Genomic DNA, 27373 nt, shown 5'->3' with positions numbered 1-27373 from the left:
CTGGAATGGCGTTTAGGAGGGAGTTCGGGTTGCCAACTACCGGGTGTCGGGGTATCACAAATTGGTTCACTAATCTCAAGTCTTGCACAAAACGGTACCGTATAGGTGTCCCCTCCTTAGCGGGCTTCTTGACCGGGAGAACTGGGGTATTACAGGGCGAAGCGCATGGGACTAGAATCCCCTTTTCGAGGAAGTCCTCAATCATGGGTGTTAGGCCTTCTATGGCTTCTTTGGGCAGGGGGTATTGCTTGGTGCATGGGAAGGGTAAGTCGCTTCGGTAAGTGATCTTAACCGGAGTGGCGGAGAGTAAGAGTCCCACTGAGGTTGATTCAGTGCCCCATAGGGAGGGGGGCAATTCGTTTTCCAGTTCTGAAGGGAGTTCGGGAAACTGTCGGTCCGCTTTGGATTCCTGAACGATACCCTGGAAAATGGGAATGGAGTTCCCTGGCATATGTAGGTAAATGCCATCCGGGGAGCATTTTATGGTGGCATTAAGTTTGCAGAGGAGGTCTCTGCCGAGGAGGTTGACCGGGCTGCTTGTTAAGAGGAAAGTGTGTTCCGCTAGTAATGGTCCGAGGGTGACCTTGGCCGGTCGAGAGAGCGGGCAAGTGCGGGGTATCCCATCCAGTCCCATTACTTTCTTGGTTACTGTTCCTGGTTCCAGGTGACTGTCGGTTAGGGTGGAATAGGTGGCCCCTGTGTCTAGTAGACATTGGTAAGGGTGGCCGTCTATCTCGATAGTACAGACCGGGTCTTCGGGTGACAATGTAAGGACAGGGCAGATGGTTTGGGTCTGACTGGGATCCCCTTCTAATTGTCAATAAGTGTCCTGATCATCGGGAGGTGGTTGGTTTGGAGGGTGCAAGGGAGGAGCAGTAGCATTCGCCCAAGGGTGGGCAGGCTGGTCTATGGCTGGCAGTTGGGTGGCCGGCATTTGGGTCCGGGGTCCCGGTTGTGGTCGGGACTGAGGGATCGGGTTCGAGACCGCCGGTGGGGTATAAGCCGCTGGGTTGTGGTTGCTGTAGCCTGGAGTTACGTTGGCTTGCGGGGAGAAAGGGGGGTGGGTGATCCGTACAGGGAAAGGCTTAGGCTCCTGTCCCCCGTAGAGTGTCGCATTCAGGTAGGGGCAGAATCTCTTTATGTGTCCCTCTTCCTGGCAGTAATAGCATCCTCCAGTCCCCGGTCCCCATTGTCTATAGGGATTTGGGGTTCCTCCTCCACGGATTCCCTTTCCTCGAGGGAATCCCCTGCCTCGATTAGGACCATAGGCAGTTTCCATGCTTAAGGCTAGTATTTGTTCGACCTCGGGCTTCGTTTCCTTCTTCTTTCTTTCATCCCGAGAGTTGTAGACAGATTTTGCGATGGACAAGATTTCACTTACGCTCTTTCCATCGTATCCAATTTGGAGATTCAGAGCTTTCCTGATATCTGGGCAAGCCTGATCCTTGAAGAACCCTTTAATGATGACTTCATGCTGTGGGTTGTTGGGGTCTATTCCTCCCCATGTTTTAATGGCAGAGACCAATCTAGTGTAATAATCGGACGGGTGTTCATTTGGTCCCTGCATGACCGACTGGACTTTGGTCCAATTAACGGTGCGTTGTCCGGCGGCCTTTACACCGTCCAAGATGGCCCTTTTAAATAGGTTTAAGCACCAAATACCGTTAGTGGTATTATAGTCCCATTCTGGTTCTACTCTGAGACATTGTGCTGTGAGCGCTTGCAATCCCTGAGGCCGTCCCCTTTGGTAGTCAGGTAGTTCTATGGCTTCCCCAGCTTTAGTTAGAATGTCCGCTTTCTCCGCCTCGTTGAAGAGGGCATTCAGAAGGACGTGGACATCGGGCCAGGTGGGATTGTGTGTGGAGAAGATAGCGCTGACCTGGCGGTGGCATTTGTCCGGGTCATCCCTCAATGAGGGCATCTGGTTTGACCAAGTTACCAGGTCTGAGGTATAGAAGGGTTGATGCGTGTAAACCATCCGCGGGGGCCCATCAGGGTCGAGAGGAGGAATGGGCAGGGCCCTTAAGGGCATCTGGACCGCAGTAGAACTCACGGTGGAGCTTACTTGGTCAGAAGTCCCCGGAGTCTCTTTATCGCGGCCCCGGGTCCCTTTTTCGGAGCCTTGAGGTTCCGTGGGAGCGGGTTTATTCCCGACTTGGGTAGAGTCCTCAATGGTGTTGTGGTGAGTAGAGGAGGGGATTTTAGTTTTAGCTTGTCCGGGGTTTTTAACTTGTTTGGCCCCCCCCTTGTCCTTTTTTGCTTGTAATCGTGTGACCCTCCTATTTTCGGTGTCTTGTGCCTCATCCTCCTCCCCCGTTTCCTCCCCACTACTGGAGTCGCTGTCGCTGGATGTCGGGGCTTGCGGCGGTGGTCCTTGATAGTAAAAGGGGACCAGGGTCTGTCGTACATCGTCATCTTCGTAAGGGGGGGGCATTGGCAGTCGCCCGGGATTTAATATAGGCAATTGGTAAGATGTTGTTCCCTTTGGGGCTTGGAGCATTCTCCTTACGGCCTCAAAGGTGGCCAGGTATTCTAACTGGCGGGGTTTTTCTTCTATCAAGGCTTTCCTTAGGTGGTTCAAGCGTTCTTCATTAAACGAACCCCCCGGTGGCCACCGCAGTTCGGGTCTGGCGGAGGCAGTCCTGGCGGGCCAGGTTCCGGAGCAGAGGTCCTCTAGTTTTTCCTTAGATAACAATTTGTGGCCAGGAATCGACTTCCAACACGCGATGACAAATTGAAGAGGGGAGTCGGGATCCTTCTGGGAACGGGATGGCTTCCGGGAAGCCTTCCTCCCAGAATGAGTCCGCTCGTGTTTGGAAGCCTGGGTACCCATAGTATATTTCACGCGTGTCTAGATAGGAAAGAGGAGAGGGGAGGGGGTCGATAAGGATTCGTGGGTCTAGGGTTATTCGACAAAGGACTAGTAAAATGAAAGGTCTTTAGTCGCTTGGCAACTTCCTAGGGAGGTTTTTAAGAGCTCTAGCTATCCGGTATTTCTTACTTCCTTTTTCCTTAACCATTCACCTGGGGTCCCTTTTCCACTCTGCCGATCCCGCCCAATTCCTCATGGGCTATTCCCTCCTGGCAACCTCCTACCTATCGTCACAACTCAGGAAAGGGGGCCCTACTGAACGCCCGCACCGTGCGGTGCCAGATCGGGTGGTCCCTGGACAGAGGTTTGGGTCGAAAATCCCCCTTGCTTTCGGAAGCGGGCTTACAGTACACGTGGTATTGTAGCCCGACCGGTGCGGCTGGGATTGGGATAGAAAGCAAGACCACTTCCTGCCCCCTAGAAAGGACGCTCGGGAAGATCGGAAAGAGAGCTCCAACCCCTTGCTTTCAACTGGGATGCCCGTTTGCGGAGAGTCGGCTATCTTTCAAGTCGGGTCTCTCCGTCTTACCTTTCGGGCTCCCAATTGGTGCGGCTGGCTGGAGGGTTTAGATAAAGAGATAGAGCTCAGAACCCCCCTTTGGGTCGAGCAGCGGTCCACGGTCTCTCTCACTGACTGGACCAAGAGAAAGGCAAGAAGGTACGATAGAGAGGAGGGCAGAGAATTCAGTTGCCAGGAGACTTCCACCCCTTCCCACCAGTGCACTGGATTTTCCTATACTCACGCGTCTTCCCCGTCGATCCGATCCCGGGATCGATGAATGAGCCGGCTGGATCCCTTTTGCTCCCCGGCTGAACTCCTGGGGCTTCCGATTACCGCCCGGGAGATGGCCGGAGGTCCAAAAGGGTCTTCTCGGGCAAATTGGCCCGCAGCCGGCTGAAGAATTCGGGGCCTCCGGTCAGCAACCCGGGAGAACCGCCAGCCCCACGTTGGGCGCCAAGCTGTTACGGAAAATCTGGGTGCGTATCTACCCTGCCACCCAGCCAATCGGACCAAGTCCGTGGATTCTAGCGGAAGAAAAGGAAGCTCAGCCGGACACAGGAGCAAAATGCGAAGATCCAAGTTTATTGCGCAACAGGTTCAAGACGAGATTGAACCCCGAGAATGGGGCGACATAAACTTTTAAAAGTTCCCACCAAGTCCCATAACACAGTGCGAGAAACGTCATGAATACATTATGGGAGGGTTGGATTTCATGGGTTACATCATGAATACATTACACACGTCATGAATATGTCAGAGAAAAGGTGGGGTTAGACTAATTTACATTTGAGGAAAGGGAGGGGGGAATATGCAGAGCGAGGGTCATACACAAATATACATTTCATGAGTACCGGTGGCGGTGAGACAATGGGTTACTGATATGCACTGTCTGCCACCTGGTATTGCCCGGGGGACGGGCTGGGCAGAGCGATCTGACAGGATTAAGGAGTTCCTGTGTACGTGACTTGCCGTCTCGAGGATTATGGAGTCGGCCAACATCATGGAGTCCTGGGGAAACTGAGTCGAATGACACCAAGAGCAAGAAAATTGGAGCTGCGGTTGATTTTATATGAATTTTGAAAGGTTCTGATGACTTTCAGTCCGTTCCGTAGCCTAGATCAAAAGCGGAAGCAGAATGTATCCATTCTTGTAGAAATGGATACATTGTAACAAGGGTTTGACAGTTTTACGAGGTCGGGAGTTTCGGTTCTATTGTTCTCGCCGTGGGGGGCCGTCAGCAGCTCGTCAGGAGGTTAAATGAGGCGTGCAAGAGCTCCCTGAGCTAGCTCCTGCAGGACGAATGCATGGCTGTGATTGGCCAAAGCGCGGCCATAGGAATAAGCGGAGAAGGGAAACACTCGGTCTGCTCATTCTAAGTATGGAGCGCAGATAGGCATAGGAAAGGATAGGGAATATATATATATTCGAGCTTATTTCGCTCAGGAAAAGGTCTGGGAAACGTGTGGTGCTTGTGCAACGGTGAAGGGGGTTCGAGGGTGGGTGTGCGGTGGTACCCTTGAGGTCATCGCCTCGGACAGCAAAGAAGAAGGGGGGAAATAGGTACCCCCCCCCTCGGTCCGTATCACACTTCAGCCCTCTTTACTACAGCCTTCACTGTTCAGGAGGGTTTTTGAGCCTCCACTAGGGAGACACAAAGCTACAATTCTCAGTTTCTCTTATTTTCTCATTTTTCCAATCTTAAGTTCAGTTTGCCAAATTTCCTCATCAGCCTGCAATTTTTAAAAAATTAAACGTCGTCATGAAAATTCACTAGCATTTTAGTGAGCATTCTTCCTGATACACACACTTTACAAGCAATTCCCTTGACGTCACATATTTTTGTAAGTTATTTTCACTAATTTATGCACAATGTCTCCTGATACATGGGTTTGTACATGCAGCTGAAGAACTGCATGTATGGAGAAATACAAATTTTGAAGGAAAGCCATGTTTCAGTTTGCGTATTGTTCAGGGAGTGTGCATTGTTGAAAGGAAGTTAATGGTCTAGACTGCCCAGCCACAGCTCTGAGCCCAACAAGGGACAATCTTTTCCACTTTCCAAATGAGCCATGGCACTATGCGTTCTCCAGCATTTCTCAGCTGCCTTTGTTTCATGGGAATGCTGATGAAGCCCAAGATGCTTTGAGCATATCAGCTTCATCATCACATATCTGATCATCATGAAGATAAAGAAGATTCCACCTAAACATTAGGAAGAACTTCCTGACAGTAAGAGCTGTTCGACAGTGGAATTTGCTGCCAAGGAGTGTGGTGGAGTCTCCTACTTTGGAGGTCTTTAAGCAGAGGCTTGACAACCATATGTCAGGAGTGCTCTGATGGTGTTTCCTGCTTGGCAGGGGGTTGGACTCGATGGCCCTTGTGGTCTCTTCCAACTCTATGATTCTATGATTCTAAGTCTGATAAGGTTACTAGGATGAACATTCTGATACCCAGGTACAAATGGGAGTTCTAATAAAACTATTGTGAGTACAAAAAGTATCTCCATCTCTGAACACCAGGCGGGAACATTCTAGCGGCTGTTCTATTAGCATTTCATTCAGAATTTTTCAGCTTCTGTTTCATCCACACACTTTCCCATTCAGCTGCACACAGCCTTCCTTCATCCCTCATTGATGGTTGTTTAACATTCCTGTGGTAACCACAGGAATCACTTTTTTGAAAAACAAAAAATTACACTAGTAAAAAGGCAATAAAAGGGATGCATCACCAGGAACTAAGCTGTCCAGAACAAAATGAGTGACTTGTTATAGTAGAGAAACATGTTCTAAGATTTCATGGAGTTCATCCTAGAGCTCTATAGGCATGTAAGAATGGAATGGCTGAGCTACTAAACATATGAATTTTCTCACTGGCAGGACATTTAGTGGAAGAAGTTGCACACACACGCGCACACACACACACACACACACTCTATTTGGGTATTCTAAGAAATCATAGTTTTGGCAGCACTCTGTGCCATCATGATTTTCAGACAACTCCCATCAGCCACACGCAGCACAACCAATGATCATCGATGGTGAGGCCTGAAGTACACAAAACATCTGGAGGGCATAAGGCTGCCCTAGGCCTTACCACTGAGCAAGGTGAATAACCTAGTAAATAAAAGCTCCTTTTAAAAAGCACATTCTAAACTGGATAAACAGCAGCAAATGAGGCTCAGTGTAAATAAGTGTAAAGCGCTGCAAATTCTGGAGGAAAAATCCTAGCTCCACCTACACACCAATGAGACTGAAGAAGTGATAAATCAGGGGAAAGATCTTGGGGTGGTATGTAAACCTATTGTGCAATGGCAATTCTATGCTAGGTACTATTTGGAAAGGGACTGAAAATGAAACAGCTGTTATTTTAACATCACTATACAAATCTATACTGGAATCCCTTTTGGAAAACCCTTTGCAGTTCTTGTTGCTCCATCCTCACAAAGATATTATACAATAGGAAAAGGTGCAAAAAGAAACAAGAAACAAAGTAGTCAGAGGATTACAGCACCTTTCCTATGAGAAATTGCTGAAAGCTTTTGTGACAGTTCTTCCTATGTATTCTATAGACCAGGGGCTAAGCTTATTTACCCAGAGTCAGTAAATCCTATCAGCTGTACTGGATCTTGCTTTTCCTGGGATCTCAATATCCCTGATGGTGTTTATCTCTCCTTTCAGACAGCGGCGTAGCGTGGGTTAACAGCACCCGGGGCAAGGCAAGTAATTTGCGCCCCCTAACCCGGGGCAAGGCAATTAATTTGCGCCCCCTAACCCGGGGCAAGGCAAGTACAGTAATTTACCCTCCCAAGCAGCAGCAGCGAGGCTTCTCTTTCCCCCGCGCTCTCCTGGAGCTGCCTCTTTTCATTCCTTACCGCAGCGTTTCCTGGCTGCTCCCCCCCACTTCCCCTCTCTCTCCTCCTCGCTCTGCTTGCCTTGCCCTGCCTGAGGGCGCCCTGAGGAGACTCCGCTCTCCTTTTTGACCAGGCGAGGTGGAAAAGTCTCTTCCCGCCCCCTCGCCACACTCCCTGCTCGGCTCGGCTCACTACCCAGGCGGCCAGTGGAGAGAGAGCCGCAATTACCATAAAGCTCCTCTCCCTCCGCTCGCCAAGCTGTCAAAGCCCCGGCAGCAGCAGCAAAGGCAGCAGCAGGCGCAGCCAGACCCCCGCCAGCCAGCCCGCCCGCCCGGCTTCCTCTCCTTTTTTTGCCCGCGGCAGAAGGCTTCGCTCTCCCCCTTCCGCGACCTCCTCGCCAAGCCGTGGATTTTAGTAGGGGCAGAGAGCTGCTAGTGCGAGCGCGCCCCCTGCCCATGTTGCGCCCGGTGCGGCTGGCACCCCTGGCACCCCCCACGCTACGCCACTGCTTTCAGATGCCACACCCCATGGCTTCTCCTGAGTCTAGAAAATGCCAGCGAGAAGTCTTGGACATAGTTCTTGGGACAGCATTCCCGCAAGGAATGCACAAATGCACAGGCCCTGGACCTGGAGTTGTATCCAACTGCTCACTTGCTTGCTCTGTCTTTTTCTAGAAGTCCTTGACCTGCAGCTCACTGTTTAGAGTGTTGATTGTTCTGTTCTCTAATGCTGCTCCTGAGTGGCTTCAGCAAATCTCACAAGACCTGGACATTCCATGCAGGCACACAGATATAAAGAATTAACTTTGCACAAATATCCTCCAGCATGAGGCTCAATTCCCCCCACCCCATGATAACTGACTTGCAGCTCAGAATGAGGCCCCCTGGATCCAGGGAAGGTCTTTCCCCACCCCATAATGCTTAGGCAATGGCTGGTGCTGCAATGCAGACCATACATGAGATACACTGGGGTACTTTTACTACCCTGCACTTTTGATAAGGTCAACGGTCATTTTACGAAGCATAAAACATCATAGGGATAATGAGAATTACATCCAGAACCTCTCCTAGAATCAAAGCAAAATCAGCACAGCCGAAGAAAGGAAATATTTTCATTAACTTTATCAGGATCTCAAAAGCTTCCTAGCCAAAGTAACTTTCCAGTGGTTAACATTATCCAGAAGCTCACACACAGGCCAAAGTTATATTGAGAAACGACTGTCCTGGCCTACAAAGCACAAACTGTTCTTGGAATATCTCCTCCAGCTGTTTGTTTTTACTTTACACACTGAACACAAATATCCATTTTCCTTATTCTTCAAACCCTTTCATTCTTTCCTAGAGTTCATTGTACCACCCAACACTGCCCTCCGAAAGGAATCAGGATGAACTTGTCTGAAAGACTCAGACATTGTGTAGGCAGCAACAAAATGATGGCATCCCATCTAGTGAACTCATCCTTTCCAAGGTCACCCAACACCTCATCATCATAGTATCTCTGCCACGCCCTCCATTCTACTTCCCCATTACTCCACCAGTGCCTTGAAACTAGTTCATATGTTTCTAATAAAACAAGCTGATGTCAAAGGTGGAGGCCACAGAACTGTGAGCAAGACTCTTTGGAAACCTCGCTTACAACAAGTGACTGGAGGTCTTGTTACATCTGCTCCCTATCATTAGCCCCTGAAAGTGCTGCTTTGTGCTGTCCACTGTGCACAGGAAATAATACAAAATGTGATGAATTTCATACAGTCCTGCAAAAATCCTTACAAGTAAAATAGTATGCTTTGGTAACAGGTCTGAATAGAGTTTTTTAGTAGATTTATGAGAGGTCATGGGGGGGGGATGCAATGAAGACCTGAATTCACCTGCCAGGTTTTGAGAATCAAGGGGCCATAATTTAACACTAAAGAGCATGCTCTATCTGCAAAAGGTTCCAGATCTAATCTTTGGCATCTTCAACTAAAAGGATATCATGGAACAGGACTAAGGAGAAATTTGCATGAGACCCTGGAGAACCACTCATAAGTGAATAGTGTTGGGTTATATGGTTGAACAATCTGGTACTTTTTACTTGCATGGTTTTAATTGGTTCTTATGATAACCATGGGACATATTTTGGCAGTCAATACATTCTTATTTCTCGAGGTTACTGCTCAGCTGCTGCTCATGCATGGACATTTCAGCCCCTTACATTCTTAGAGGCCATTAAATACTGGAAAAAAACAACTTTAGCACACTTAAAAAAGAATTTTTAAAAAATTCAGGATTGTGTTTAAAAGAAGGCTGAAACATGCAAAGTCTGAAAGCAATAGATGACCTGTGTTGACAAACATTTCTGCACAACCATCCATTCAGAGTAGACCTAGATGCTGCAAGGAAAACTTGGCTTCTCATGCTTCTGTCCTGGGGGCAGGGGTGTACTTGCAACGATGGATTGGCAGGTGGAAGCGAGAGGGGCTCCCCCAGAAATGCTCCCCCACAGCCATTTTTCATTGCTTCCCCCTAGCTAGCTCCTGAGAGTATTGTTGTGAGTTTTAGGGGGGAGGTAGGTTAAATGCCTGGGCTTCTTTCTAATTCTTGGAATAGCCACGCTAGCTTTCTGGTGAGGCGATAGCCTAGGTGATGGGCCATTAAAAAGAACAAAGGAAGGGGCTCTGTGTGAGATGGTAAATGGGCAGGGGCCTCTTCCTCAATTTGTAGGCAGTTAGAAGAACAAAGGTAGAGTTGCGTGATGTGAGCTAGAAGCGAAAGGAAAGTGAGAAGCTAAGAAGCCAGAGAGTCTGGGTAATGTTTGATTTCTGTTTGAATCCAAGGCTGCGGCTATGGAGGAAGCAAGGCCCTGTTCACGTGTAATGCTGGGAACTCCTCCACTCTAGGCTCAGGTTGTAGATATGTGTGAATTAACCATATATCATTCCAAAGGAAGAACAAACCTTCCATAAGTGCTTGAAACCTCTGGAACAGCGGTAGGCAACCTAAGGCCTGGGGGCCAGATTAGGCCCAATCGCCTTCTCAATCTGGCCCACAGATGGTCCGGGAATCAGCGTGTTTTTACATGAGTAGAATGTGTCCTTTTATTTAAAATGCATCTCTGGGTTATTTGTGGGGCATAGGAATTCTCTCATATTTTCCCCAAAAAATATATTCTGGCCCCCCACAAGGTCTGAGGGACAGTAGACCGGCCCCCTGCTGAAAAAGTTTGCTGACCCCTGCTCTGGAATCTTGCACGATTTGGAGACTGGGGTAGCGTGCAACAGTATATTGAAAGTAATCCCAGTAGAGGGACCTGGGGAACATTTGCAATGGAGAATGTTAGTTCTGTTAAAACAAAAGGAGGCTACAGCAGGAGCTTATTATTTTACTGAAAAAGTATTAATTACTGGGATACCCTTACAGCTGTTTAGGGTTCCTTCCCTTTTCGATAAACATAACTACTGAAGAAAAGGAGCTCCCAGTGTCTAATTCCCATATGTCTATACCCATGAAGATACCAGTGGTTTGAGACTTGACTCAACAGGCCACCATCCTCCAGCTACTGTACTGAGCATTCATTCTAATTTGGTTGCAGGGATGTTAGACAATACCACATCAAGTTAATGCTATCCCACACTTTCCCTTTCCTTATCTCAAAGAGTCTAGTTTTTTGGGAGGGAAGAGGGTGTGCTGCAAAACCTGAATTTGCTGGCATGTAATTGGATCCCACCCCAAAACAGTGGCAGTCTTGAAGTGCCCTCTGTCCCACATAAAATTGAAACATGGATATACTGGGCACCTCACAAACAGAGCCCTACTGGACAGAATCCAGAAGGGACCTACAATCTTCCATATTTTCTTATTGGTTTCCACTCTTAAAAATGGAGCATTTTAGAGCCAGTTATTTGTCTAAACTCTTGCTTGTTCCATTAAGATATGCCTTTATTGAGATGCATTTCCAGGCAATGCCCTCAGCCGTGCTGGATGGGGGTAATAACAAGATTCCATACACAGATAATCTGCATATGTGGACAACCGCAAGAAGACTTTTTTATTATTTGTTACATTGCCCATTATACTCAGAATCTAGGAGACACTTTCTAAATCCTGTTTGTTCAAGAAAGCAGTCTCTCCATGCTTGGGAGGGTTTTGTGGCTGCTGAGTGACTCAAATGCCTCAGTGACTCATAAAGTGACCCTTTTTGCGCTGGCAGCAAGAAAGAGTATGAAAAAGGAAAAGCAGTGAACTTTTAAGGAATGTTTGGAGGTATAATTTGAAATATGCTGTATATGGTTGTGGTGGCTCCCCAATTCTCTCATTGCATGGTCCTGTTGGTTTAAGCAGAGAATTTGCTATATATTTTTATTGATTGTCTTTGTATGGTTTTGTCATGGTCTTCGACTAGCACAATAAACTTATTTAACTTGAACAAAGGAGCATGTTACTGAGCAACAGGAAAACCCTAACAAATTACTAAAATTAACGGCCGTAAGTTGACCATATCCTATTGATTTCAATGGGTCTCCTCTGAGTATAGTTTAATCAGTCATCAGAGAGTACACCAGTGGGTGCTGAAATATTATTAAGTTGCCACCTCATGCTTTCCACAAAGTCTTCCACAACTTATTACCTCAGCTTTTCAAGGAACTGTTGACCATCCAAGTCAAGGGCTACATGGAATTGCTTCTTCGCAAATGTACACAATTAAAGTGCTGTCAATTCCATTCACACATCATTGGTCTAATGGGTGTGTGAGCAGCTTCCAAACAAAGATCTAAATCATGGTCATCTCTTGATAACCAGCCCATTTTGTTTCATCTTAAAATTCGCTTTTCAGTTTTTGTCCCATCCATCCACCTTCCCTATTGGCCAGCAGCCCTCCTTGTTTAAAGCCATTTAAACCATAAGTCAGTGATTCACTTCCTTCTTTTATGTAATTTTCCACTGAATCACTAGAGAAGAATGGACACCACACAGACAACCAAGCCTACAGGGACAAAAATAAGTAGCCAGGCTTGGAAAGTCCCAAACTAGTCACAACCTAGAAGCTTTCCCTCTTCAATCTATTAAGTGGTCATGAAATATCCAGGCAGAATGTGGATGGGTCATTCTTTGTGTCAAAGTGCAGGTGCTTTCAATAGCAGCACTGGGGTTTCTCAAATCGCACAGCTCACAAACAATGTGAAATACAAGGTAGGTGTTAAGATTTAATTTGGAACGTGGGACAATGTAGAAAACGGCTTATCTCTCCACATTGCACAAGGCAACCAAAGAGAATTTGTCTCACTTCGCTATAATCAGAGAGGGCAAGCCAGTAACCACAACACACAAGACTACAAGGCTTCCCCACAGAAAAGGCCTCTTAACACATTCAACTCCTCTGCTACACAAACCCAGTGTTCCCCCTTCTCTTCTCACTTGCAATAATACTAGCTGGGAACTGTTTCTAGTGCACCAGACACTTCTCTCATCACTCTCCCTCTCAGACAGGAGTGGGATAGCCAAAAATACCTACTTTCCTTGGTAGCTGACCTCTTTTATAAATAATATTTGTTTGACTTTGGAAAGGCATCCAATTTCATGTTGTAACGATGATATCCAGCGCTATAAGTTAATAAATACTCCCATTCAACCATCAAAAGTAGTATAGAAATCAACGGCAATGTCATGAAATTATTCAGACCTTTTCTCTAGAATTGTCAACTGTGCCGGCCTGAGTATCATACAAATCCCTTTAAAAACTTCCATAGCAGCAAAAAAGAAAAAACACAGCTCTTCCGCCTCCCATCCACTCTTTCATGAGCGTTCCAGCCCATTCTCCTCCTCTGCCTGCCACTGAGCAAAACTAACAGTCTACTTACTCGAGTCTCTTAAAGCGATTAACTCCAAAAAGAATTTATTAGGTGAAATGGATGAAGCAACATAATTCAAAGCAGCAGTACTCCATAACTAATTCCCAGCTTTGTTACCTTAAACATATGGATGGGTTTGTCTCTCAGAGTTTTTATATTCCTTCTCAAATTAAACAAAGGGAAGATAGAAGGGGAAAGTGCTTCAAAGAAAACACCACTGCCTGCCCGCAAAGTATCTGCCATCAGATTATTGTCTTTTTTGTAGATTTGTTTCTCTAAGGCTTTGCTGTGGTTACTGCTATGACTATATGGAGCAGAAAGTAGTTAATACTGGAAGCTCCCAAATTAAGCATTCTGCACACAGCACTCTGTTGTGACTGAGCATGTGATAGCATCCAACTTCATTCACATACAGCAGGGATGTCGTCCTCTGAATGTTGTTGGACTCTAATCCCTTCCAGGTAGCATGGCCAATGGTCACAGGTGATGGGATTTGCAGTCCAACCACATCTGGAAGCCACAGGTTCCCCAACTCATGCAGGCTTGGACATCAAGATCCATGCATTCACAATCAACTAGATCCACCTCAGAAATGGAAAAATGGGGGGGGGACCCACCACTTTGTAGAAAATTCAACAAGAGAAAATGCAACCTCATATCGTAGCAGTATTCTAGAACCATTCTTCACATTACACAGAATAAAATAGCAGAATTCTAATCTCAGCTGCGCCACTTAACACTGTGGGAGACCATATTACCACATTAACTTTTTCTAGTCTTCACTGATGTAGTAAACTAGCACACCAGGGAGAGGGTTATACTAAACTTTTCATAAGATCATCTACAACTTGCAGGGAAACAAAAACAGATCTGCAGTGCTAGCATTCTGGATCGTACCACTTCCATCTACCATCTCATCCTGCATAATGAAGAAAATGGCTCTGACTCAAAATGTCAGTGGACACTGTGAAATATAGATGATGGCATTTTCATGGAAGCTGGATTTTCATCCATGGAATTTGCTTCTACAAAAATAGAAATGAGCACAGAATTAAAAGCAGATATCATCTGCATGATTTAGCTTTCTGCCAGTAATTCCCTCCGTGCTTAATACATTCAGCACACTTAATGTACAAACATCTAAGCAAAGAAATGTCTAATAAAACTAATTTAGGTTTTGTTGTAGGCTTTAAAAAAGGGATAAGAGATAGGGATGGTTTCCTATATTTTTATCTACTTGGGAGGTGCCAAATAACTTAGCGTTTAGCAACTAGCTATACAAATTTCATCAGTATCTAGAGCTCTTTCAAATGTACTCCACAGGGAGGATTGGGTCCCCAGCAACAGCACCACACAAAACTCACACACACACCCAAGAGCCACCAGTTGCCCTGCATTTTGCTGAGATCCTTAGTCTTTGCACACATTAGCAGTTTAAAAATCATCAAGGTTGCTTTTCCCCATTGTGTTTCAAGTCCATTTCCACATTGCTGTACACCACAATAAGGGAGCAAAAATGTCATCACCTGGTGTGCTTTGTGTGTTTGGTTCAACCCTCCTGAACGCTTCTTCACGAAGCTGTCATCTGCACATGTGCAATGGCTGTCTCAAATGTACACACCTCAGCTTAACTCTGTAGTGAATGTGGCTTATGTTTTCAGATTGGATGGAAGCTGGTTTGAGGGGAAACCCATCAAACAACAGTATTTCTCAAGAAGATGGATATGAACTGTGGCTCAGCTTCAAGCATCAGCAGTGGGAGCACATTGAAGCCAGAGTAAATGGTAATCATACCATGCCTATATGATTTTTGTTGTTATGCTAACTGGATGGCTGTGGAACTAATGGACCAAAGTGTTGACCCCTCAGATGGCAGGCAGACAGCTACCAAAGTATGTAAGGAACGCCTGTAAGTACGGATGAAAGAGAAATGCCATTCAGTACAGACTAAAAGTCAAATCTATCAAACCTGCACTTTCCCAAACAACATGTAAACCATATCTGAAATTTGTGATGCAGTTCTCCAATCAATGTTTGGTTGCCCTTCTCTTCCAGCTGTTTAAAAGAGTCAGATTTTCTTTAGCTGTAAAAAAAGATGGACAAGATACTGGGAAAACATTGGAAGGTCATGAATGGATGATGATGTCAGTTGGATGCACAAACCCCACATGTGTGTGAATGAGGCAGTATGGAAGCAGTGTTCTGAGCCAGTACCTGAACAACTGGAGTATATTCAGTGAAATATATTACTTTGTCTTTGGCCTGTAGCCTCTGGATACAGAAAATATGTTTTTAATATGCATGCATAATGCAGCCAAAGATGGTGCAAAACCATATATACTGTCTATGGATTACATGCTGATCTTTCCAGAGAATTCACCCAATAAAGAGGCTGGCAAATGATATCTCAAGTCAGTGCTGGCTACTTGTATGCCTAAAAAGCTTAGATTGGCAAAGTATTTTCAGCTAGGCTACAGATGTTGAGATTTTGAATAGCACAACACCAGGGGCTCAACTACATTAGTAAAGAAAAACCGGTTTATATGCGTTATAACACTGTGACACCATACGGTGCTATGGAGTCCCACCTTTCACCAACGTGATTTCCCATAATAAAGTTTACAGCGCGTTTTCCTGAAATGCTGTTTGGATGTGTCTCGATCCAGCCCAGGTCCCTGTAGTTGCATTTTCAACATAGCAGCAAACTACAGTTTGATTTCATTCAGGTTCAACCTTCATACAGTAGGCCCAAAGCTTATGTGGGGGTTACATTCTGGTGGTCTGTGCACAAAGGCAAAATCGTGTAAAGTCAGGAAGGCACACACCCACACCCCAAACCGCCCCACACCCACATGATAATCCCTACCTGTCCAAAGCTGCACATCAAACAAGGAAAACCTTGGGAGTCTCCATAGAGCCTTCCAGAGCCCTCATGCAACCTTCCTACAAGCTGGTAAACAAGGTGGAGGGCTGAAACGCTCTTTCTGTGCTAGGTTTTCCTGCAACTGAAATAGATTTTAAGCCCTCTGCATTGCTTACCATGTTCTGGGAAAGTCATGTGAGGGCCCTGGGACACTCCCAGAGCCCCATAAGCAAGGCAGAGGGCTTTAAAACTATTTCCATGGCAGAAAAGAGTTATGTGACCACCAAACACATATCTTTACGTGCCAGGCGAAAATATTCCTCTCAGGCTTTTGACTAATTAAACAATATCTGGCCTTTTAAACGGGGGTGGGGGTATTGTTTGTTACGATGCTATGTACCATATTTTTCGCCCTATAGGACACACTTTTTCCCCTCCAAAAATGAAGGGGAAATGTGTGTGCATCCTATGGGGCGAATGCAGGCTTTCGCTGAAGCCTGGAGAGCGAGAGGCATCAGTGCGCACCGAACCCTCTTGCTCTCCAGGCTTCAGGAAGCTATCCGCAAGCCTTGCAAGCCCAGCGGGAGGTCCCACTGGCTCACAAAGCTTGCGGGCAGCAGCCTGCAGCCCATAAGCTCGGGGGACAGCGGGGAGGTGCAGCACCGCCACCCCGCTATTCCCCGACCTGGTCTGGAGGCTGGCGGGGGAGAGAAGCAAGCTTGCTTCTCCCCATTGCCAGCCCCACAAGCTCGGGGGATAGCGGGGAGGCGGAGCACCGCCACCCCACTATTCCCGGACCTGATTTGGAGGCTGGTGGGGGAGAGAAGCAAGCTTGCTTCTCCCCCCCCCACCAGCCCCACAAGCTCGGGGGACAGCGGGGAGGTGGAGCGCTGCTGCCCCACGCAGGCTAGAGAGCCTGTCCCTGAAGGCAGAAGAGGGAGACGGAGTGCTCCATCTCCCTCTTCTAGCTTGGGGATGGCTGCGCAAACCTGGTGGGGAAATAAAAAAAATTTCCTTGATTTCCCCTCCAAAAAACTAGGTGCGTTCTATGGGCCGGTGCATCCTATAGGGCGAAAAATATGGTATTTCCATGTTTTTATATTGCAAACCACACTGTGATCCTCAGATGAAGGAAGGTATGGAAATACTACTACTACTAATAATAATAATAATAATAATAATAATAATAATAATAATAATAATACAAAACCCAGCACAAAGTCCTCTACCTTGCTTTGTGGGCTCTGGAGACTCTTGTGAAATCTCACATGGCCCCTTATTGTTTTCCCCACTCTCTTATCCTCTATTTATTTATTTATTTTTCAATGAAGTACGCAAGTTGCAATCATGTAAGTACATATGTTTTGGGCCTACTGCAGTGTGCCAAAACTGAAACGCAACTATTTTTATGCATTCATACATACGTATATACCTAGTCAGAAAAGTAACACACTTTCCTCTCTTAACAATAGAAAGAGCACAAGGGAGGCTTCCCTGCATAACAAAATAACAAAACAAAACAGAAAACAGATTTTGATCCTTGGCATAACCGGGAAGGAACTTTTTTGCATGTGAAAGACAAGAACACTGGAAATTCTCCAGAGAATCTAAAACATTCTATGGAGTTAGAGCAACTGCAAGCATGCTAATTTAAAATGACAATCACCAGGGGAGAATTTCTTAAAGTGGGGGTGGCCTTTGGATATGTTCTACTCTAATTAGGTTTCCCCTTATTTCCTCTAATGTGCTATTGACCCCTTCCCTGCTTTGTGAACCCATTAGGGCTGTTCTGCTAAGTTACATTGTGTTCTCTCCACAAACTTTTGGCATTGCAAGAATACAGGGAATAAGCCTCCTGGTGCTTCTGCCCAACTACATCCTCCCAGTTGCTCATTAGCAAAGGGATTAGAGACAATGTCTGAGCCAGTATCTCATCTCTGTCCTTGTTCACTTTATAGGCCATTTTTATATGGGAGTTTGAAAACCATTTTTGAGCCCCTTGCTGTATTCACATAGCATGTTCACTCCGGAGAATGCATAAGATTTTAATACCAGGAACCAAATTCAGCAGCCAATCCTCTGAAGAAGAAGAAGAGTTTGGATTTGATATCCCACTTTATCACTACCCAAAAGGAGTCTCAAAACGGCTAACATTCTCCTTTCCCTTCCTTCCCCACAACAAACACTCTATGAGGTGAGTGAGGCTGAGAGACTTCAAAGAAGTGTGACTGGCCCAAGGTCACCCAGCAGCTGCATGTGGAGGAGCGGAGACACGAACAAGGTTCACCAGATTACTAGTCTACTGCTCTTAACCACCACACTGGCTCTCTGGTGCCCTTTTTAACTTTGAAGGAGGAGGTGAAGTAGTGTTGATCTCTTTCTCAGGGCTTAAAGGCCATGGCTGGGTCAGGAACATTTGGAAAAAAGCAGACCTGGTCCCACTCCATGCTCTGCCCATGGCAGTGGCCTCAGTGACAGACGGAGAAGGATGGAAAAAGAACTCTCTCCACTCTCATCACTTCAGCCTCCATCTTCAGTGCTTAGTAGCAGGGTGGAACAAGGTCAGGATCGCTTCTTCACTTGGGAAATTACTTCCATTCTTCATCTCTTCTTGCCCTGCCCTTTGCTTCCAATAAAATAAGACTGATAATGTAGACATGTGCAACAGCAAAATCCATTTCTTTTAAAATGTTATGAATATGGTTTATTATGGATAGCATTTTCTTTTATATATTGTGCAATGTAACAGTAGCTGGACAACCAGTCTAACCAGTGCTGTCGACTCTTACCTAAGAAGACTCTTATCATACCATTCACAACAGTTTTCCTTCAGAGGTTGTTGGACTACATTTCCCATAATCCCTGAACAGTGCCCATGTTGGCTAGGGATTATGGGGAATGAGGTCCTAAAACATCAGCATTGGGGAAAGCTGAACAGAATGATTGACAGCAGTCATTCTATTAGAAACAAATGCCGCATATTACGTTGAAATATCACTATTGTGTAAGATAACATTTGGCTGCAAACAAAGCTGTGACCTTGAATTTGGTTGCCCCAGAAATCATATAGCTGCTCCAAAATAAGCATTTTCAAGGCTGAAACATGGATGTGATATACACTCTGTATCTGCATCCTACTAGGCACACATTTCCTAACGTTTGTGTTTAAGGAAAGGTATAAAATATCAGTTTGTCTTACTGACACAAAATCTGTTCCTTCTCCCCCAGGAGATGATTTGTGAAGCGCATACAAATCCCTCTCCCCAGTTAGTAAACTGTTCAAAAAGAATTATGTTTAAGAATAGTATCCAGAACAACTCTTTCAAAATACAGTACTGATGCTGCGCGCACTGTGATTTAGAAATAGTATTTTCATGCAGGAACAAAAGACATTAACACTTTTCTTGGAGAGTTCTCGTATTTTAAGTTTCCAGAAGTGCTTACCAAAGGTATTTGAAACTCTGTCAAAAGATGGGCTGAGAGTTAGGAGTTTCTCATTGTTCTAAGTAGAACTGCTATTTATATAATTTAACTTTGACTGGCATTAGGATTTTTTTTTGCTTATTTTAGAAAAAGGAAAGGAAAAAGGAAAAACAACAACAGAGAGTATCATATGATATCCACACTCTGATGGTTGTGAGGACCGAATAACTTCTTGGCTGCTGTATCAAAATTGTGTTTTGCTGAAATAAGAGACTAGAAAGTGGAGAATGAACACTATTCTATATCAGAAAAAGACATGCATGGGCATAATCATGTTGACTGACCAGTTGCTTCTGGGGAAAACATTAGTGTGCGCCAATGCAAATTTGGTTTCCATTCATATCGGTATTCCCAGTAAGCTCCAAAACCAATGAAATCTCTTTTGATTGTCAAGAGTATTAGTTATTTGATGTGAAATCTTCATGAACATATGAAGGGCTCGTTTTAGTGTTGTTGTTGTTTAAAACCTAAAGTTTAAGATAATGTAATAATGATAAACAACTACAAACATTGTCACTCTCCATTTACTGGGCACCAGGATACATTTACAGTAGATAGGCAATGCAAATGTTCAAAGCATCAGCAAATCATGTATATATTGGGTTATTAAAACTAGCTAGCAAAGGCTTTTAAAAGCAAGGCACCGTGTGAAAATGAAGATAATCTATCAGCTGCAGCATATGGTTGGGTCCTAACTTTCTCAAAAATGCCCAACAGAAAGTTGGCTGCCATCTCTCCTTGGCATTTGCAAGGGTTTCTATTCTCCAGCTGGTGCCAGTTATCAACAGAAGCACAGTTAAGGGTTCATCACATCAGAAGGAATGATCAGAACAGACAAACCTAGTAGCACCAGTGCAAGATTTTGGGAGTGCCAATTACATGGACTGATGGGTGAAGTTTCTCTCTTAAACATGTGAGCTGTTGTTGATATATCACATTTGAAGGAAGAAAAAGTACTTCTTTTTGCGGAGACCTACAGTGAAGGCCACCAATGTAGCACCTTGTTTAAAGTCTCACCTCAATCCTGGCCAGTTAAGGCAGTAAGTGGTTAGGAAAGCAAGCCTAAACTTACTTCACTCTCCCTTGGGAACAGAGGGTATTTCAAAGTTTGGATAGCTTGAGAGGCAGCCTAAGACTATACTGTGTCTCTTTGAAATGTTCTCCAAAACCACAGAAGCCAAATTCATTTCCACCATTATTTAACAGGATAGATGGCTGTGGTAAAGACCACCCGTGTGTGTGTGTGTGTGTGTGTGTGTGTGTGTGTGTGTGTGTGTGTGTTAAGCAAAAACCAAAGCAAAATAAAGCTGTAAACCCTGAATGAGTCCCCTGATACTAGTAAGCAATTAAAACAATTTAAAAATAGTCCACACATTCATGAAAGGTACTTTCCTGCTTCCAGAGTTCTTTTTTTGGGGGGGGGGGGATGTGTGCTTTAAATGTATGGTGTATATAAAGCCTCAGTGTATAGGAGAGCATGAGCACAATCAACATGATCAGCAGCACCGAGAACCTGACAAGGCCAACACCCTCGCAGGAGGCCCACTGGCGACACTTGGAGCCTCCCGACCAGTTCATTCTTCTTGCTCTCGCTGCCTGTTCACCTGCCCTTTCCAAGCAAGTAAGCAGAACTGAGAGAAGCAAGGCTGAAATACAGTTACCTCCACACACAGTGTCCTCTCTCTGTCTGTCTGTCTGTAGGACATGGCTCCAACTAGGTTTTTGGAAACACAGTCGAAAGCCGAAACGTACAACTACGGGGGCATTGAACAACCGAGGTTCCACTGTAGCTCCAGTTAGAACCAGAAGGTGGGGTAATGGTTATGGTGTTAAACGAGAACTGAGGAGACTCGGGTTCAAATCCCCAGTCATCTATGAAGCTCACTGGACAACTTTGGGCCACTCACCATTTCAAACCTTCCTCACAGGGCTGTTGTAATGAATAAATGGGGCAGAGGGGAGAACCACATATGCCAGCCTAAGCTTCTTGAATGGGCAAGAAATTTTTAAAATTGCGTCTCCATAATCTGCATTACAATAGGCAGCAAACAGTGTATTTTTACATCCGTGCTGAAGTTCCTAAAATAAATTCAGGGCTTCTACAGCCTGGGGAAACACCAGCTACTTCAAATGTATAGCTTCTTTAAAAAGGGGTGGTGGTGGTATTTTTACTAATATAAAACCATAAATACAAATAAAAAGGAAAACATAATCAATGTTACGAAATGTAGCAGCAGTACATAGTTTCTATTTTCTACATAAATAGAGAGCAGATAATGCAGGAAAAATAAAAGCAGCAAAACATATCATGAAAGCCAGTTTTTTGCAATTGGGTGGAAGAAGAAGTATAGTTGAATACCAGCCTAAATTAAATTAAAACCAGAGACTTGATAAAATAGTCAAATTTCACTTTATATTTCAAATTGTAAGCAGAACCACAATGAACAATATCAACAACAAAACAACTTTTCTAAATATCTGGGCATGTGTATTTTAATGAAATCAGCTACCCACCCACCCCAAAAAAATCATCCATGAAACATTTTAAAATGAAAAGTATAATGCTGTGAGGAATGGATTGCAGCTTTAAGTCGTAAATTGGCCAAAAATATTATTTCACTTTTTTATGAAAGTTGCATTGAGAAAAAAATAAATTAATAGAAGTGTCAAATGCTAACATTAAGGTGACAGGGGGTGTGCATGGGTAATAGGATATTTTGAGCCTTTCATATTGAAATTTAAAAATAAAAATCCCCTTGTTAGTGGAGTTGTATTTCCTTGGGACAGGGCCAGCAAGTCTTAAGCAGTGAAGAGCAGCTGGGGCAGTCCCAAATCCCAAGGCTCACTACTAATCACTGTGTCTGGCTGCCTGCAGAGTATTCAATATTTGAATGTATGTTCTTTCTCTCCATCTAGCTGCCTAAGAATTAATGTCAGTCATATTAAGATATCTGAGTGCCTTTATGCCCTGACATCCCAGATTTGTTAGGCAAATTCATCACATGGGGAAAGAGCTGGTGTGAAAATGGGATCTCATTTGTTGAAGGGTGGGATATGTATACTGAATATATGTATGTATATGTATATGTATATGTATATGTATATGTATATGTATATATATATGTATATGTATATTGAGATGGGATGATGAGCTGCTTGTGCGTAAAATCGTAGTCCCTCAGAGTTTGTTCAAGTCCGCAAACCTCTGTCTGTGACGGAGCCCCTCAGACATGGCTCCTCTAGTCACTGGCAGATTCCGACAGTGGCTGCTTTCGGAATCGCTTCCAACATAAAAGCTCCTTAACGGAAACGCGTCTTCTGGACTCACGGCGTGACAGTTTCCGGCGAGGAGTGGGTCTCCCTATGGGAGGTCCAGAAACCTCCCCACTGTTCTCGCTTGACGTGTCCCTGAGCCCTCCCTTTTGCTCGCTTTCCCTCAGAGACCCACCTCTCCCCCTGCTGGTTCCTGCTTCAGCTGCTGGGTCTCTCCCAACCTCCGTGAGCCCTTCCACCACCTGTCCCTCCGATGGCAGTTCCCTGACATGTATATGTATATGTATATGTATATGTATATGCATATGCATATGTGTGTGTGTGTATACACACATACATATACATACACACACACACACACACACACATTATATATATATATATATATATATATATATATATATGAGAAATGCCTGAAAGCATTCTTGTTCCACATCAGGAAGGTCACAGTCTGTGATTTCACAAGTTTTACTCAGTGGCTCAGATTCCACCAGTCATTAAAGACTCAGGATGCAATCCTGCACATAGGCTATTTAAATGCCACTGACTTCTATGTAATGGGATTTAAGCAATCGGACTGGAAAGGATGGCAGCCATTAATTGTGGAGGGAAAACCATCTAAAGCTGCCAAAGGTTTTGGGCACTGAGGAGGAGTCACTCAACATATTTGTACACTTTTCTCCACAAAGAGCCACAAACCTGTTTCTGCTTCTTTTTTCAGAATAGCAGCCAACAACAACAACAATATCTGTATTGTCACTAGCTTCTTCCTTAAGCTGCTGGATTTATGTGTTCCACTATGCCAGGGGTCAGCAACCTAAGGCCCATGGGCCAGAAGCAGCCCATAGAGGTCGTTTGACTGGTCCATGAGCCACCCCCGAACTGAGTTGCCGGCTCACGCGCTGTGCTAAACCCAATTTCTGTTCTCATTCTGAAGCAAAGTTCTTAACCTGAAGCACTATTTCTGGGTTAGCGGAGTGTGTAACCTGAAGCGTATGTAACCCGAGGTACCACTGTATATATACATGTGCAAATTTAGTTATCTGAACAAATTACAGTGGTTGGTGATTGTGGTCTCACCAGTAATGTAATGGGCATGTCCAGCAGTGTTTTAAGAAAAATAAATAAAGGAGAAAGGGCCAGTGACCTGGGGCCTAGCACAAAAGACCCTGGGCTCAGGCTGCCTCTCTCTTCTAAGTGATCCTGGGCAAAGGGGTGAAAGGAAAGACCTGCGTAAATTCAGGAAGAACCCTAGGATATAAATTATTTAAGCCAGGAATGGAAGATGGACAACTGCCATTCCATGCTCTCCAAGGGCTATATAGGCACATTTGCTCACTGGCGGAGGAAGGGGGTGCAGTCCGCCCTGGGTGTCATCCCTCGGGGGTGGCATCGCTGCCCCGCCCCACCCCCCTGGGACGCTCACTCCACCCCTGTGTGCACAGCATGCGCGCCGCTCTGGGTGCCGGAGCAGCTAGCATCTGCCTCTGCATTTGCTATGGAGAAACCTCTAAGCACAATATCCCTTTCGAGTCTATGTGCATCTTCACTGCCTCTTCTGCCCTTCCACATCTGCTCTCAAATAGAATAAACCAAGGCCATGAAAACAAACCATGGCCTGTCACCATTATGCTGGTGGGATTCAATTGCATACTGGCAAAGTCAGGTTGCACAATTAAAGTGGATTTGATGTTTTTGTGCAGCAGGCCCGCTCTCCTTCTCACTCCTCCAAATCAAACTTTTAGTGGTAAGGAAAGGGACATAAACGCGCTGGAAAGTATGGGATAAGCACTGCTTGGTTTGACACATCTTCCCTGCAAACTTTGTGCAAACGAAATCAGGATGTATGTGAAAGAAACAGGTCATCTGAAAGGGACTCATATCTTTAGCCTCTTCCACGCGTCTTACCTTTAATTTACAAGGGGAGCAGTAGCTCTGGTGCATAAAACTTACCCAGTTGGTAGCTTCTGAGTGGTAGGTATCTGTCGTCCTCTTAGTGGGTTTTCTCTCTCTGCATTGCCTATTCTTTTGAGAGGGGAGCGTCCCGGGGGCTGGAAGGCAGCCACAGGGCCAGGAGGATGATACTCTTGTTCTGGAACCACCTCTTCACATCGAGAGCCTCTGAAGCCTGAACGGCAAATACAAAGCTGGGGGCGGCTGCAGGATCCTTTGTTCTGGCATGGAGGGTCACATACAGCTGAGGCAACAAAGAAGAGAATGAGCAGATGGAGGCAATCCTAGCTTGCAATAAACTATGTGTTCCCCAGAAGAACCTCTTACCCTGTCTCACTGCACCCATGAAGATAGGTAACAGACTTTCTCTTTCAGGATGAACCTGGCTGGTTCCTGCCTTTTAATATAAATATAAATATAAATATAAAGGTAAAGGTACCCCTGACCGTTAGGTCCAGTCATGGACGACTCTGGGGTTGCGGCGCTCATCTCGCTTTACTGGCCAAGGGAGCCGGCATTTGTCCGCAGACAGCTTCTGGGTCATGTGGCCAGCATGACTAAGCTGCTTCTGGCGAACCAGCGCAGTGCACGGAAACGCTGTTTACCTTCCCGCCAGAGCGGTACCTATTTATCTACTTGCACTTTGATCCAACTTTTGATTTTTTCAAATTGCCAAATATAAGTTTGTCATTTAAATATCATTTGTTGCATTATTATTCTTTTGAAGGATAATCACATCAGTAAAATTGTATCAGGGATGACAGAATTATGCAGGTGGGTTTGTAACAGCACCACCTGATGTGAGAACATCAACCAATTGGTACCATGCACAACTGACTAGTGCTGCAAACCCACAAAGCTATTTTTTTCTAAGTTTAACCCTGTAAAGAAAAATGAACCAAATGTGGTGAGTGAACCCAGATATAAGGTTACCAGATTTATTTCAATGAATCCGGGGACACTTTTCAACTTCAATGGATTTTGTATGGGGACTGATTTGTAAATCCGGGGACTGTCCCCGGGAAACGGGGACGTCTGGTAACCTTACCCCAGAATGGAATGAGTGGCTCAAATAATATATATGTAGACACAGTCACCAAATGCTTCATAATGCTAGCAAAGCTCTGCTTGACTTTTAGTGACTCTCAAGTAAGAGCTTATATTGCTTCTTGGTTAAATTGTTTCCACTAATGTAGCATCTGAATCGGCAACACTTTGCAGCACCTTAACTGTGTCCACAATCAATTTGTCAGTCTTTAAAGGTGCCACAAGTTGTTAAAACTACTTCCTTATTCAGGAGGCCATGAATATCCCTGCTGACAAGCAAGGGAGTAGCAGTGGATCGCAAGACTTGCAAACTTGCAAAGGCAGAGATTAAGCAATAACCAGGGCCCACCAGATGTTGTTGGAGCCCAATTCCCATCATTCCCAGTAGTCCAACAACATCTGGATGGCAAAAGGTTCCACACCACATCCCTAGGTGGGGATACTGTGGCTCCTAGCCACACTCTGCAACCCCCCAAGGCACTGCTGCAGACCAACAAGCTACAAGTCCACCTGACACTCCTCCACCACTGATCCAGGACACCTGCGAGGCTGCTTTTGAGCAGAGAACAATTAGCTGGGCTACCCTCTAAAAAAAAAACCTGACTTTTGTGCTGTTTCCTGACTGGATTATAAAACAAAATTGGCTCCTGATAGTTTAAGAAGCACGGGGCCCCCAGTGTGTAATAATTAGCGGTACACTGCTTTTCCTCCTCAGAATTTACTGCTGAAGTTGATGTACTGTAATTAGTAGCATACATAGACCGTGGGTGGATTTGGGTGCAAAGTTAATGAACTGTGGCTTCCAATAATTGCTGAGGAATTTGAGTGTGGTGACTTCCGAATTAGCTGGTGGAAGGAGCAGGAGAACCCCCCTCATTGGATAGGACAGCTTAGAAACCCCACACCTGAAGTATATGGGAAGAAACAAAATATTTGATCATATATACACAGGCAACACCTGTGTTTGTTTGATTTTTACCTATCAGATTTTCCACAGAAAGGGGAAACTGGATTAAATTGGGAGAAATACAAGCTGGCGTTTTGATGCCAATTACACTGCGTGGGCACTGAGATTAACTTGCATGCATGAGGATCCCACAATAAACACACATGCAGAAACTGGAAGCTGCAATCAGGTTTCCCTGTCCACAGGTGGATAAAGAAGGTATGAAAAAGTGTTGAGGGAACAATTAAAACACCACTGCAGACAAGAAAGGGGAGCTTCCAAGCATAATGATTTTATGGAGACACAGCTCCTGGTTTTTCAATTCTTCTTTGGTGATCACTCATAGCCAAATAAGATTGTCTTCTGTTATGTACTGAGTTGAATAGGATTCAGAATGCAGCAGTCTGATTGGTCCGCAGGAGCCACCCAATCCAGTTCCAGGTGGAAGTGAATCCACAACCTGATTGGCCTACAGGAGAATCCCGGAATTAGCCAATCACATGGGGCCCATTGTGTAAATAATGTATATAAAGCAGACATTTTGGCGGAACTGGCATTCCTCACTACTATGAGCTGAATAAAGAGCATGAAATTCACACTCGACTCCGAGTATATTTCATCTTCCATGAATGCGGTCTTAACAGTGTGTCTGTAAGTGGCGCTGGAGGTCAATTCTGGTTTTTCAATACGTAAATAGGGGACAGAAAACCTCCAGCCACCAGCAAACCAGCAGACATCCTGGAAGGACATACTAAAA

At 45.1% G+C, this 27373-nt stretch overlaps 1 protein-coding gene across 1 annotated transcript in view; it reads right to left on the bottom strand.

Annotated features, from left to right (window-relative positions):
- LTBP2 (latent transforming growth factor beta binding protein 2) overlaps window positions 1-27373 on the bottom strand; it is a 151320-nt gene that overhangs the window by 93690 nt on the left and 30257 nt on the right. Inside the window, exon 3 of the mRNA XM_082231992.1 lies at window positions 24624-24867. Within this exon, the coding sequence (XP_082088118.1) occupies window positions 24624-24867 (244 nt within the window). The remainder of the gene's footprint in view (window positions 1-24623; window positions 24868-27373) is intronic.

Source organism: Podarcis vaucheri, assembly GCF_965113315.1.
Source record: "Podarcis vaucheri genome assembly, chromosome: 1".
Classification (NCBI taxonomy): Eukaryota; Metazoa; Chordata; class Lepidosauria; order Squamata; family Lacertidae; genus Podarcis; species Podarcis vaucheri.
Note: the sequence above shows the minus strand (reverse complement) of the source record. Positions and strands in the feature narration are given on the sequence as shown.